Raw genomic sequence first — 14,773 nt, 5'->3', positions numbered from 1 at the left:
TCCTGAGACAGAAGGACAAGCTGGTGTCATGGGCATACCCCAAAACCTTGTTGCAAATATTTACAAATCAAAACTGCTTCATGTCTTCCCCCCTGCTCAGTCTGGGATGGCTTTTGGATTTCTGTCCATGCCTTATCTCAATGCCTACACTCCCCTTCTCCATGTCTTTGTGCGGTCTATTGGTTTTACTTAGAAGCAGCGTTGCCCATCTCTTCATCTTGGAAGTCATTTGGGAGCATCCACAGCATCCCCCATCCCTCTCTCTTCAAGTGCTCTTGCAAACCCTCGATCACACTGAGCATACATAGGACTGGCATTTGGTAATAGCAGATGAGTCTTATTTTAACCTTCCAGGATGCCAGAAGTGTGCTTTCAAAATGAATTTTTCAGTAATCCCTGGGCTGGGATTTGTTCTGCAGGACAGCCTTGGTGTGAGGTTCCAAACGAGATTCCTTTTTGGTGGTGCTAAGCTGCACATAGGGCACACCTCATGCACATCAACCACCAATTGGTGTGCCGTCCATGGGACCAAGGAAGACAGCAAAGCTCCCCAAACATGTTTGGTGTGGATGTTGTACTTCCAGCCCCAATTCTTATGACTTTAAAGGCTTGCTCCTGTTGAGCCATACATCCTACTTGCTGGCACAGAACTGGCTGTAGATGCCACATGCATTTCAAAGCTGTAAGGAGAGCAGGCAGGATGACCTACTGTCTAGAACTGCACCAGATGCCACATTTTGGGCAGATGAAGTGAACCTGATAAATCTGGAGAGGACCCTGCAGAGGAGCATATTCCTTTGATAAGAAGAAGATGGGATTTGATTCTGAAGACAATTTATTTCTAGCACTCTAATGTCATGGGAGGCAGCACACATCATGCAACCCCCTCCTGGTGCTTTTCCCATTCTTTTAGAGGCTACACACAACTGACCTCTGATTTTCCAGGTAGTTTGTCCTTTGGAACCACTAATGTAGAAGGATCAAGGCTGGGAAGGAGCTGACACTTCTATGGCTTATCTGAAGTTATCACATACTGTTCACCTAATTGTGTGCACCCTCAACCTGTGGCTGCCAGCTGCAATATTTTAGCGACCCCAGAGCAAACAGTAAAATATCAGTCTATCAGCTGGACAAATATGTACTGATACAGGATACGCTCATCTACGCATATATATGCATATGAACCATATACGTATTGTTGAAAATGTATACATGAATATATATATTTATGTGTCGCCACAAATACAACGAGATGTGTATGGTGCATACATGTATATACCTCTTGTATATACCTACACGTATATATACATACCATGTAGATATTTTTGAATATATATATATTTATATGTATATTTGCAAATACAAGGGGATGTGTATAGTACACACCATATACATATACACACCGTTTCACAGCAGAGGGGCACACCCCCGGGAGCCGGCTCCGGAGATGCGGGAGCGGTGCGCGGGGAGGCCGCCGGCCGTGCAGCCACCGGGGGGCACGGGTTCCGGCGGCGGGCGGTAACACACGGTCGGTGACACACGGTCGGTAACACACGGTCGGTGACACACGGGCGGTGACACACGGGCGGTGACACGGCGACGGCGACGCTCGGCCCGTTAAGGCGCTGCTGTCCCTTTAAGGCTGGCCCCGCCCCGCCGCGCGAGCCGAGCGCGCCCCGGCGGCCCAGGTAGGGAGCGGGCGGCGGAGCGCCGCGGCCGCTGCGGGCTGGGGCCGGGCGGCGCCGCGCTCGGGGCCGGGGGACGGGCGGGCGGGGGCGCGGGGGGCCGGGACCGGGGGCCGCGGCCTTGCCGTCCCGGCGGGCGGGCCGGTGGGTGTCCGTCCTCTCCCGGGCCGGGCCCGCGGGGGAGGCGGCGCTGGCGGGTGGCGGCCGGGTCGGGGTCAGGCGGTCGCTCCGCCCGGCGCTCACCCGCCGTCTGTGCCGCCCCGGCGCCAGGTGCAGGCGCGGCGGGGTTCGGCGCCGACCCTCTCTCCCTCGGTGCCCGGCGCCATGGCCATGAGGGAGCTGGTGGAGCCGGAGTGCGGGGGCTCCAACCCCCTGATGAAGCTGGCGGGGCACTTCACCCAGGACAAGGCCCTGCGGCAGGAAGGACTGCAGGGCCCTCTGGCCTGGGCCCCCGGGGCGCCCGAAGCCGCGGCCGTGAGTACCGCTCTGCTTGCCGGGCCGGCTCGGCGTCCTGCCGGGGGCTGGGCCGGTCAGCTCGGGCTGGGCGTGGGCAGGGCGGGAGGCTCTCGGTGCAGCTGCTCTCGTGTTGCGCTTTTTTGCGGAGAAAAGCCCGGGGTCACCCGAAGCAGGGTTGTGGGGTGAGGGCATGATTGGGGGCAGCTCAAGATTGGTGGCTGGGGTGAGCTGTGTGCCTGGTTGTCCCAGGCCCTAAGCCAGGAAGTAGTGGGAGCGGGTTGGACAGGATCCCTCAAAGTGTTTCTGCTCCTTTAGCAGGCAGCTGGGGCAAGAAAATGTTGACAGCCTAAGCTCGAGGAAGAGGAAGATACAATCTAATTGGGTCACTCTGTGTGTGTGTGTGTAGAGAGGGGCATGGGATCAAAACTGTTGGCACAATTGCTCACTATTCCCTGCAGGTATCCAAACCACTGGGAGTAGCCACTGAAGATGAGGTAAGAACAGACTGCATCATCTCCTTATGGCTTTTGATTTGTCTTCTTAAAACTTTTCTTAACAGTGCTGTTTGTTATTTTACCCCTTACCTGATGCTAATATTTTCTTCTGACAAGCCTTTCTTTCTCATTCCATGGCTCTGCCTATTCATCTTCTGTGCAATGTTTGTAATCCATCTCTATCTTTGGCAGCTGGTTGGAGAGTTTCTGCAAGCTCAGAATGCCCCTTTGCTGTCCCGTGCACCCCAGACCTTTAAGATGGATGACCTTTTGGCTGAGATGCAAGAGATTGAACAGTCAAGCTTCCGACAGGCCCCTCAGCGAGGTGAGGGGAGCTGAAGTAGGTGGAGAGCTGGAGAAGACCTTGATGTTATGGTTAAGGTCCTAGCAGGGTGGTTCCTATCTATTGAGCTCTTCTGAGATTGTATCTGGAGTGTTGTTTCTGGATTTGGGCTTCCCAGTGCACTGATCTGGAGCAGGTTCATCAGAGATTGGTAAAATATTCAGGGACAAGAATCAGTGTTGTAAGAGGAAAGACTGAGGGAACTGGATGTTTTAATCTGGAGGAGTCTGAAGGGCAGGGGGTGGAGTGTTTTGTTACAGCCTTCAGCAGCCGTGGTCAGGATCTTCACAGCAATAGTCAGGAGAAGGATGAGGGGTAATGGACACAATTTGTGGAAAGGGGAACTGACTAGGTGCGTGGAAACATTTCTTCCCTTGAAGGAGGCTGTTCAGTACTGGAACAGGTATCTAGGGAGGCTGGGGAATTGCCAGCCATGGACAAATTCAGAAGTCACCTGATGAATGCCCTGAACAACCTCATCTCTAACTTTCTTGTTAATCTGCTGTGAGAACTCTTGCACCCTCCAGAGACTCCTTCCAAGTGGAATATTTCTGTGATTTTATTCTAACAAAGAGAAAGATGAGAGATGATTAGGGCTAGCCTGGAACACATAAATGAACACATAAATGAAGTCCTCCCTTCTGTTTGTTTTTCCTCATGTAGCTCCAGGTGTGGCAGCCCTGGCACTGTCTGAAAACTGGACCCAGGAATTCTTGGCTGCAGCAGATAATGCTGGCGATGTCTCTTCAGATTACAATGAGGCTGACTGGTCACAGGAGTTCATTGCTGAAGTGACAGGTGAAGTGTCCTTTTTTGGAATTACTGTCAAGATGATGTCCAGTCACATGCCTGTGTACAGTGAAGAGCTACTGAATATGAAATTGGAGTGTTGCTTTGGGCCCAGCAGTCAGTGTTTCCTGTAGCAGCTTTAATAGGTTGGAGGGTAGGAAAGCTGCTTTGAAGTGGTCTTATGGTTAAGTCAAATTATGAACAATGAGGTGTTGAAGCTCTTATTTAGGTGCAAGGGTCTTTTGTTTTCAGCTTAGATTACTTAGATAATTTAGGAGAGGCATGCTATTTAAACTACTTCTGTAAAAAAATATGATTCAACTGATGCAAGTTGGAGATGACCTTTTACTGCTTCTTGCTTACGTGTTTTCTAATTCTCTCTTGTAAGGTTAAATTTGCTTTTACAAATTTACTGAGGTAAATACTCTTTAGTGTGCTTTGGCTGAATTTTTTGTGACAGTTGTATGAAGGTAGAGGGATGTTGCAGCCTGGAAATGTGCAAAGTGAGTGTTTCTGGCCCAAAGGTTAAGCTTTATTTGAAAAGCCATCCTGTGTTGTGTTTAGAACGGGGTCTGGAATATGGTCCTGTTACCATTCCATGTCCTAATCTGGAAATTATGAGGAAGAATCAAGTAGATGCTGTTTTCTTCTCCAGGAGTGGCCACTGTAGAAAGTTGGGTAGTCCCACTCTTTGACCTTCACTCTTGCCATTTCTGGGAATATAAATTCGGAGTTACAGAGGTCTTTGAGAAAGGTCTGATGAAAATCTAGTGCTTGTAGGCTGTGCTTTTGACAGAGACTTGTAATTCATTGCTAATTTTCTTGACCTACATAGTATCCTACAGGGAGCAGATGAATAAGTTGTGATATTAAAGTAGAAAATCATTAGTTTATCATCACCACAGTGGCATCTGTCTTCATTCACTCTCTGAACCAAAGTGATTTTTAGATCAGAATTAACAAAGGCAGAAGAAGCAAGCATAAACAAAGGGGTGATGGTCTGCCTGTCTTACTTTTTGCCCCATCCTTCCTTTGCAGATCCGCTGTCTGTGTCTCCTGCCAAGTGGGCAGAGGAGTACCTGGAGCAGTCAGAGGAGAAGCTGTGGCTTGGGGAATCAGAAGATCAGTCCTTGGCAGATAAATGGTGAGTCTGACTTCTCAAGGCTAGCTGTTGCTGCTAGGCAGCTGTGTGGGTGAAGTTTGGAAAGGTGATAGAAATCTGCTATGGCCTGAGTGCTTTTGAGTCATTTTACTTAGACGGGTGTTCTCAGGCCTTTGGTTTCAGAGAAAGGAGGAAACAATGCTTGCAAATTGAAGTTTTTAGGAGGGTGCAGCTTTTCTGTTCTCTAGTTCCAGGAAGGTATGTTGATCACGTAGGCTAACTTTAACGAGCTTTGCATCAGGCATGAGATTAAGTAACTTCAGGAGTGAGTTCAGAAACATTTTTCCTGTAACAGATGCTTTTTGTGCTTTTTGCTAGACTCTACTAGTTGTAAACTTTCATGTAATTCTTCCTATCTGACAAACCACTTTCAGCCTTTCCTTGACGTATTTCTAGGCTCAACTTTCTACATATTTTAATGTGTTTTTTTGTGGTAGGTTAAACGAGGATCATCCCTCTGTAGATACCTGTGGAGTACAATCAAGTTTTTCAGTTAAAGAAACCAAACACACACAAGCAATTTGTGTTTCTAAGATCTTTCCTTACAAAAATTTTGTATATTTACATTCGTGTTCCACCTGGCTCTTGCCTTCTCTGATAGCTTTCTGTAAATAATGGACATTCCCGAGTTATTGCCACCAGTTCAAAAGTCCTCCCCGAGACTGAATGTAGTGGTAACACCTAGAAGTGGTCCTATCCTGCTGTAAGCCAGGCAAGACATATTGAGTTTTGTCTTTGCTGTGAGCCCTCAATCCTCTGCAGAGCTGATGCTTTTCCAAGGCACTGTTTTCCTCTTCAGTGGGCATGACCTACTTTCTTTGTTCCTGGATATATGACCTTGTTTCTGGTAGTGCTAAAACTTGCAATGTCTGATGGCATGTGAGCTTGGCAAGGAATCCAGACTGCTCTGCAGAACTGTGCTGACTCTGTAATTGTTTAGTTCTGCTACTGTTTGTGTTAGTCACTTGCACAGCTAACACAGTACTAATTTTGAATTTTTACAGATGGATAATGATACTGAATCTGTTAGGAGAAGCCCAGAATCTTTGAGGAGAGGTTGTATCCCTCAGTACCGTTGTCTGCCCCATTGTCTAGACTCTTGTTAGTGAAGGAGGTTGCTGTTGGCTGGTATCAGACTAATTCTTTCCCTTTTACTGCCTTGGAGCACAGGTATGAGGAATACCAACCTGAGGATGATCTTAAGAAAACTGTTACTGATTTCCTCTCTAAAGTGGATGATCCAAAACTCAAGAATACTGAGGTGAGAAATCTGACTGGGGCTGAAATTAATTATTACTGTGAATTAGTAATTACATAATTAGTACTGATTATATTACTGTGAATAAAGGGTGTGGGCAATTGAGAAGGGTGAAGATAGTAAAGGAATAAAGCCTCCTGTTGAACCCATGTGTCCATTTCTTCCCTGATTCCTGGGAGTAGAACCCTAGAATCCACTTTAGACATTATCCATCTCCACTCTTGTGAAGTCTGGTCCTTCTCACCTTTCTGGACCTTTTATGCTCGCTTTGCAGAGAGAAGCCCCCTTAGTGGAGGAGGGGGGCATGGGCTGAGGGCTTGTGGGCACAGCATCTGCCCGGCTCCACCCTTGTTTCATTTCTCTGCCGCAGTTCCTAAAGTTTGTCCGCCAGATCGGAGATGGGAGGGTATCGATCGAAGCTAATCAGGTGACCCACAGAGACCAAGATCAGGCAGAGCAATGGGCAGCTGAGTTTATACAGCAGCAGGTAGGAGCCCCAGGCCTGTATGCTCTGAAGGAAGAAAGCATTTTGCCACAGTGCACAGTCTGGGAGCAAAGGAAAATGGCAAGTCCAGCTCTCAGCAGTGCTGAGGGAGACAAGGGAGGGGCTGTTGGGCTCTTAGCAGAGTCTAGCCAGAAGCTGGGAATGTATTTGGACAGTTCAAGTTTTCTCATCTCCCACAGCATCTGTGAGGAAGAGGAGATTCAGATGAATTCCTTTCCGCTTCGTAGGCCATCAGTTCTTACTGGTGGGAAGGAAGGGTCATTACAGACCCTCCTGCTGTTTTGGGGTGTGCCCTGAGATTGCCAAATTCTAAAAAGAAAGGTGTGTTTCTGTTTCCAAACTCCCAGGGGGCATCCGATGCCTGGGTGGATCAATTTGCGCGATCTGGGAACATGTCAACTCTTGATACGGAATTTGAGCAGGCAAAGGCTGCTGTGGAGGTAAAGCTGGCTGAGAAGGAGGGCTGGGGTGCCAACCGAGAGCCCATGGTAGGGTTACCTCTCTCCTTTGCATGCTCTGAGGAGGGTTGGAAACATTCAGGAGGGAGTTCTCTGGCATGTCTATAGACCTGAGTTTATGGCTGAGGTACTCCAGTCACACTTTGTTTTCCCTCCAGTCAGATGTGGAGTTCTGGGACAAACTCCAGGCAGAATGTGAAGAGATGGCCAAGAGAGATGCAGAGGCTCACCCTTGGCTCTCTGAATATGAAGACCTTAACTCCTCATCATATGACAAGGTAGGGGAGAGCTGGATCTCTCAGCCCTAGCCCTGTGGTGGGCTGCCCTGAGGAGACTGGCAGTGTGTCTGCCTCGCTCTGAACTCCACAGACCCTAAATGCTGCTGGGATTCCTTCTCACACTGATGCTTTGCTGTCACTTACACCCTTGTCCCAGATCAGCTAGGGGTTAAATACTGTTCTCACTTGGGCTTGTCTGCAAATGCTATCTGGTTCTTGTCCAGCATGAAATACCAGTGAATACAGGGGTTCTTTTCAGTGAGTTCAAGTGTTGTGTCTCCTGGCCCCATCCCTGCCCCTCTCTGCCATTCCCCTCCAAGCTAATAAGATCCATACGAAATGTTTTGTCTCTCTAGCAACTTATTCCAGGTCTGGTTTGGGGGATTTTTCCAGCACAGAGCAGGCAGGAAGAACCACCCTTGTTCTCTGATCTGCTGCAAATCAGCAATGAGGATGAGGTGCTAGCCAGTCTGCAGCTTGAGTGTTCCTGGTGCAGCAAGAGTAGATTGTGCTGCAGAGAGTGCTCTTCTCCCTGAGCCTGTCTCCTGCCTTTAGCCCCTGTGTGTCTGTCTGTCCTGCTAGGGTTACCAGTTTGAGGAAGACAACCCCATGAGGGATCACCCAGACGCATTTGAAGAAGGGCGGAAGCGCTTGCAGGAGGGTGACCTCCCTAATGCTGTCCTGCTTTTTGAGGCTGCAGTGCAACAGAAGCCAGATCACATGGAGGTGAGTGGCAGCAGACATAACAGGCTGAGCTGTCAGGGTGGCTGTAGAAAACTCCGTTCAGTGGTAGAATGTGTGCAGGGTGTATGAAAACGCCTCATTTTTTTTGCGGCTCTGAGTTTGTAGCTGATGTGTGTGAATCTTCAGGGAGCCTCTGAGGCAGAAGGTTTCTGACTTAAGGTCAGTTACAGGAAGCACAAAGTTGTCTGGCCTAGAGCTGTGTAAAATCTTTGGAGCACATGAGACTGTGCATGGAGCCAAGGCAAGGAGTTCTCGTCTCTCAAGTTGCTTCTGTGAAAGTCTTTATTGGCACTGTAAGTTTGGAAGAGCTTATGGCAGATCACTGCTTTCTGTATCTGCATTAAAATCTAATTCTGAGAACCTCATTAGGCCAGGGTTCTGACTAAGTCTTTTATCTAGGTGCTAGGAAAAGATGTGACCCAGAAGGGCTGGGTGTTTTCTTCAGTCTTAATTGAAGGTGTGGGCCAAAGGATTTTTACACTCAAGACAGAGTTCCAGCTCCTTGTTAAGTGAATACTTTTTTCCATAAATCACTTCAGCTTCTGCAGGATGACTTGAGAAATGGAATAGCCTGTGTGCCTTTTCCCAGCAGTAGAGGATGTGGGTATTCTCGGGAAGAATGCAAATACACTCATGTGGTGCCTTTTTGCAGTGCCTGCCTCAAGGATCCAGGGCTGCTGAATTTTCAGCATGTCTTGTTCAAGCCCTGCTAATTGTATATGACTGGACATACATAATTTGATTACCTTGAGACTGAAATGAGTGTGGCATTTCGGAACAGAGGTTCTTGACTTCTGGGAATAGCCATCTAACTTTCTAGGGTACTGGTAATAGATGAAAAGTAAGCAGAAGGTTTGAAGGTCTGCTTTAGCTTTAAAGTGGTCAAAAGGTTTTAATGCCCTTCTAGAACTGTTGCTTTTTTCTCATAGGCAGTGTGGGCTGCAGGCTGAGCATGATGGAGAGGTAGTTGAAACCTTAGGGGAAGAAATCTTGGGCCAATTCTGGCTAGCTGTATTGGAAACATTCTGAATTCTTCTATTGTGACTGCAAAAAGTACAGGAGAAGTCAAGACTTCACAAATGGTACAGTGATCAAATAGACATGAACAATTGCTCTGAAGGAAATGTCATGTTTGCTTTGGTCCAAGTCACAGCTTTACCTTGAATCTCATCAGCTCTTCTGCTGGCAGAACACTGCAGTTATCAGTGGTCATCTCTGCTTGAATTGTAGCTAGCTATGTATAGTGAGGCATGAGAGATTCAAGGGAGTAGATTGCCTTCTGCAGAGTTTCTGTCTTTGCTAATGAAACAATTTCCTTCCTTGAGGCAATGGATACATCTGTATAATTTTGTGACTTACATTCAAAAAGCAGATACATCATGCTGACGACCCCACCAACTATCTAGCCTATTTTGGAGCCAGAGGTGTGGCTATCAACATAAAGTGAACAGATACTTCGGATTTAGTGCCTAGTTAAATATTCCTTTTATCAGCTGCTTGGAGGTGGAATAATTTTCATGTACTGGTGTCATGATAATTGGAAATTCAGTAAAATTAACAGTGCTTCTACTTTCAGGTCTGAAACTCAACTCTCCAAGGTTACTACTTGCTAGTGGACCACTGCACAAGTACATACAACTGCCTGCCTCGGGGTCTCATTATTAGCACTGCTGCTATGCCGTTTTGTTCTTGGGAGATAGGAGATCTGCATTTTCCTCCTTCTTCTGCAGTTTGACCACAGTTAGAAGTTAGAAGTGGAGATTCTGTGATTTAAGAGTGTAAAACTACCAACAGTTGCTTTATGATAGATTTCCAGGTAGACATTAACTTCTGTTGACTATAACAATGCAAATTTTATTGTCTTTGAGGACCTATGTGCTGTGACATCTGTCTATCTTTTGAGAGGAACTTACACCTGTGGCTAATGTGTATACTTTAGTCTATTTGATCACACTCTAAAACTGTGCAGGATAATGTACTGGAATTAATCTCTGTGTTTGTGACTTATTGGCTGATTTTTTCCTCTGTAAGTCTGACTTCGTACATCTCTGTCTTCCCCAGGCCTGGCAATACCTGGGAACCACCCAAGCAGAGAATGAACAGGAGCTTTTGGCGATCAGTGCCCTCAGACAGTGAGTGTTGCAGCAGAGCTGCTGAGCATGGTTCCTTGTTGGGTGTGTGGTGCCACAAGGACCATATGGCTGTCATGGGGTGCTCTGTCTTGATTGTGTTACCTCCTGTGTTTGGGCGTCTCCTATGCTCATTTCATGCTGCATTCACTTCTCTTTCTTTGCCCTGCAGGTGCCTGGAGCTGCAGCCTGGGAACCTCACAGCTCTTATGGCTTTAGCAGTCAGCTTCACCAATGAGTCCCTGCAGAAGCAGGCGTGTGAGACCCTGCGGGACTGGCTGCGCCACAAACCAGACTACGCCCACCTGCTGAACAAGGAACCAGAGGAGAGTGTCTCGGGGACAAACCTGGCCCCTTCCAAGCGTGTCCTAAGTTCCCTGCTCTCTGAGTGAGTTATGGTTACAAATTCCAGCCTTTGGAAAGGCTTCTTGGAGGGCTCAGACTGGTCCAGGCAGGAGCAGAGCAAGCAACTCGAGGCTGACTCTCCACAGTACACCAAAATCCTGTTCTGTGCTTTTCCAGCTCGCTGTTCATGGAGGTGAAAGAGCTGTTCTTAGCAGCTGTGCGCAGCAACCCCTCAGCTGTGGATCCTGATGTCCAGTGTGGCCTGGGTGTCCTTTTCAACCTCAGTGGGGAGTACGAGAAGGCTGTGGATTGCTTCAGTGCTGCACTCAGTGTGCGCCCCAATGTAAGAAAGGGGCAGACTGGCGGTGCTGGAGGCACTTGGAGGTTTATGGGTGAAGGTTTGGGTGGAGGTGCTGCATGTACGACAGCTGCATATTTGGAGTGGATGAATAAGACAGACATATGGGGAGGGAGGGGTTGGCTTAGAGCTTAAAGAGATCCAGTCCATCTCAGCCCTTTCTCTTTGCCCCTTCTTCCAGGACCACCTTCTGTGGAACAAGCTGGGTGCCACCCTGGCCAATGGGAATCGGAGTGAAGAAGCTGTGGCCGCGTATCGTCGGGCACTGGAGCTCCAGCCGGGATATATCCGTTCTCGTTACAACCTGGGCATCAGCTGCATCAACTTAGGTGCCCACCGGTGAGCACAGGATGGGCAGCTCTGCTGTGACCCACGAGTTTGTGTGTGTTTGTGGGAGACAGACTGCCAGAGGTTACAAGGGCAGGGCCACACTGCCTGCAGCCTTCCCTTGGCATAGGAGAGCAGAGAAGTGTGTGGACTCTGCCCAGAGATCCAGGTGTCATGCAGTTACAAGCGGAGTAGAGGCCATCTGGACTCCTGATTCTTCTAGAGGCAAAAGGAGGATCTCTGGTTCTAGAGTGGGGTAGGATCTGGTGAAGAGGAGGAAACCGTTTTGGAATGGAAATACTTTAGAAGCAAATGGGGAAGGGAGTGTGAGATGTACTGTGTTTTCCACTAAGCATGTGTGTGTTCTCTTGTTGACAGTGAGGCTGTGGAGCACTTCCTGGAGGCCTTGCACATGCAGCAGAAGAGCCGAGGCCCACGGGGGCAGCAAGGAGCTATGTCTGACAACATCTGGAGCACCCTGCGCATGGCGCTCTCCATGCTGGGGCAGAGTGACCTGTATGGGGCAGCTGATGCCCGTGACCTGCCCACACTGCTGCAGGCATTTGGCCTCCAGCAGTGACTCTGGGATAGGCTTCCCTGCGAGTGCAGTGGTTGCCTAGCCCAGCAATAAATGACCTTTCTTAGGCAGAACATGTTCACAAGTGTTCACACACATCTTTGCCCTGGTAGGGCAGATCATTGGCAACTGTTTATTTTTAAGTACCCCCCTGGCGAAGTGTGCAACTTCCCCAACCTGTCTGTTGTGGCCTGAGTGTTTCTGAACGGTTCACATTATCACCTCCATGATGACTGACACTGCTGGTTCACAGATGATCAAAGTGGGGAAGACAGCAGCACCCTGCCCTCTTGCCAGACTGCATTTGCAGTAGTGCCCAGCTTGGCTGTGACACCTTGGTTATGAGTGCCATTCTGCAGACTGCCTGCAAGGGCGTGTCTCGAGTTCAGGCTGCTTTGGAGGGGTGGGATTGCTGTTTCACCCAAAAGGGTGAAAAACTATGGGCTTTGAGCATGCTTCCCCATGTATGTGCTTGCATGTGTGTATATGTGGGTTGCTAGGGAAAACTGGGGCAGTAGTCCCCTTTTCTGGCCACTGGTAACTTCATGGTACAGCCAGATGCTACTTTCTCAGTGTCTCTCCATGAACCTTTTAAGACAGGAGTATCGTACTGATGCTGGGGACATGGGTGGAGGCCCTTACCCTGTCAGGGTAAGGGGAGATCCCAGTGTTCAGGCTTGACAGAAGGTGACAGGAATAAAAGTCTAAAATGTAACCTCTCCCAGAATACGGTGGGGAAAGGGGTCGAGTCTTAATTTTCTCTTGCTCATCTGTCATTGTTTTCCTTTGTGCAAAAGTCCCCATCTTGTGTGTAACTGAATCTTGTTAATTATAAATACCTGTATATGATTCTATTGGGGAAAATGTTTTTTAATTGTAAAGTATTTTGTATAATAAAGGTATAAGCCCACTGCTTTTCAAAGGATAGATTAGAGACTCTCTTTCTCCCCTTTTGACCCAGGTTTTGCTTTATTGATAGCTTGCATGCAGATGAAGCTTAAAGGACCTCATTTTGCTGTAGCCCCAGGCTTCAGTTCAGTGAGCCAGCAGAAGAGCCTCCCTGTGCCAAAAGCTCTTCTTTTTTCTTGCTCAGGTTTAGAGGTCAGCGATGCACTTTTTTTCATCTTTTGGCTCTCTGCAGTGAGGGAAGTTCATGTTACATTTTATCATTCGTTTAAGAAATCTGACTGTTGCAGTAGTCAAGGGGGCTTAAGCAGGAAGTGCTGCCCCTTCCTGTTCCATCAGGCACCTGTTTCTTCATACCTCAACCTCACAGGATTGTTTTCCTCTCGCTGCTGGAGCAGAAAGTGTGTGCAGAGAAAAGTATTTGCTGTATACTTTCTGAGCTTTATTTTCCCCTGTAGCTCCCCTCCAGCCCTGTGGCACTGAGACCTACATGCACTGTTCTGAGACTGGTGTAGTGCACACAAAACAACTTGCTGCTTTTGCTGTCTGAAAGGAAGGGAAATGCTACTTATGTGTCCTGTTCACCCACACTGCTGGTCAGAGATGTCGTTTGGTTTTTACTTATTTCAATCCTCTGTCAGATTCTTTGCTTGGTGAAAGAAAACATTAATGCCTATGCTGTGCCTCACTTTCTGTTCAGTTGTTCTCCCTTCCCCAGTTCTCTGCTGCTGCTCTCACCACTGATGTCCTTTGCCTCTTTGGTGCACCACATTCCTCTCTGTTCATATTCCACTATCATTGCTTGGCCTTCCCTTTTTCTCATCCTCAGATTTCATTATTGCTTTTCCTCTCCTAGGTTTCCTAGTTGCCTTAATTTCCCTAGCAATGCTGCTTAACCTCTTGATTTTGTGTTGGTGTCCTTCCCTATCCCACATTTCCCCCGTCCCTGCAGGTAGGTTGGCTGTTACCATTTGTTCATTTCCCTGGAAGGTGTTCTCACTTTCTTCCTCCTGTCCCTGTTAAATCACTCACAGCATCTCTGCTATACCTTTTGCTGAGGCTGAATCTTCACCTAAGCACTAGTCCCTCTTAATCTCCCAGGGCTGAGTGAGGACTGAGCTGCCTCTGTCCAGGTCCTGTGTGACTGTCCTGTTGAGAGCTGCCTTTGGAACTGGGGTGTTGATGCAGTGAACACCAGCTGGCTGACTGGATCTGCATTCTGCTTCCAGTGCACAGTTTTTGTCTGTGCTCTGCAGCTCTGTCTCTGGTGTCCACACCCAGCTTGTGCTAGCGCTCTGTATGCATCATGATCCTCATTTGCATTTACAGCCACGTCCATGTTTTCTGTTACCAAGCCCAGTTGTACAGCAGGGGTGGGAATCAAGTACCAGACATTTTATATTCATGTAAAGGCAGTGAGGGATGTTTGCATGTCCCTAATCCAGCAGACTCTGGCAGATTCATGGTCCCTTGCTCAAGTATAAAATGTTCCTTTCCACCCACAAGGGAGAAGAGAAACTTTTCTGTCACTGCTATGTTGAGTATGGCAAAGCATTGTCTAATATTTTGATTTTTTTTTAGATGCTTAGTTTGAGAAATGTAAATTTTTAAAACTCTGTACGTGTCCACGACTTTAGCAAGATTTGTAGGTGCAGAGATGCCCTGAAAAATCTGATGCCAGGTGGGCTGGGTTTTTTCTGAAGCGTTTCCAATGCTCTGTCGTGTTTCTGAAGCAGAAGTGACACCTAGTGTTCAATCGAGGGCAGATCCATGTCCTACGTGCTTGGATGACGACACTAAAGGGGTTAGGAGCGCGGCTCGCTAACTAAACACGAAAGGAACAAAACGCTCGATGAATTTTCTAAACGTGCAGCTGTAAATGCAAAGTGTGGTGCTGGGAAGATTTTGAGGGTCTGTGATGCCTTCCCCTCACTTCTCCCCACTGCTGAGCACGGGTCT

At 48.1% G+C, this 14,773-nt stretch overlaps 1 protein-coding gene across 2 annotated transcripts; it reads left to right on the top strand.

Annotated features, from left to right (window-relative positions):
• Window positions 1-1,839: 1,839 nt before the first annotated feature.
• On the top strand, window positions 1,840-12,835 carry PEX5 (peroxisomal biogenesis factor 5). 2 transcript variants are annotated; one of them, XM_066341095.1, is made up of 15 exons: window positions 1,840-2,159; window positions 2,600-2,635; window positions 2,828-2,960; window positions 3,642-3,776; window positions 4,806-4,911; window positions 6,100-6,190; window positions 6,558-6,674; window positions 7,040-7,132; window positions 7,309-7,428; window positions 8,011-8,154; window positions 10,234-10,304; window positions 10,474-10,689; window positions 10,824-10,989; window positions 11,186-11,343; window positions 11,710-12,835. In XM_066341095.1, the coding sequence occupies exons 1-15, from the start codon at window positions 2,010-2,012 to the stop codon at window positions 11,909-11,911; spliced, it is 1,938 nt and encodes a 645-aa protein (XP_066197192.1). In that variant the 5' UTR covers window positions 1,840-2,009; the 3' UTR covers window positions 11,912-12,835. The 2 variants fall into 2 exon arrangements, with proteins under 2 accessions (XP_066197192.1, XP_066197193.1); XM_066341096.1 differs by lacking the exon at window positions 6,558-6,674.
• Window positions 12,836-14,773: the final 1,938 nt, after the last annotated feature.

This window comes from Sylvia atricapilla, chromosome 2 (genome assembly GCF_009819655.1).
Source record: "Sylvia atricapilla isolate bSylAtr1 chromosome 2, bSylAtr1.pri, whole genome shotgun sequence".
In the NCBI taxonomy this organism is placed as follows: domain Eukaryota; kingdom Metazoa; phylum Chordata; class Aves; order Passeriformes; family Sylviidae; genus Sylvia; species Sylvia atricapilla.
The sequence above is the reverse complement of the archived record's forward strand: the minus strand, read 5'-3'. Positions and strand labels throughout refer to the sequence as shown.

Excerpts from the sequence above, each read along its gene's own strand:
- PEX5 (XM_066341095.1), top strand. The coding sequence starts at position 2,010 with ATGGCCATGAGGGAGCTGGTGGAGCCGGAGTGCGGGGGCTCCAACCCC. Across the intron at positions 3,777-4,805 it reads GTTCATTGCTGAAGTGACAG|ATCCGCTGTCTGTGTCTCCT; the intron begins GTGAAGTGTCCT and ends CTTCCTTTGCAG. Across the intron at positions 7,133-7,308 it reads AGGCAAAGGCTGCTGTGGAG|TCAGATGTGGAGTTCTGGGA; the intron begins GTAAAGCTGGCT and ends TTTTCCCTCCAG.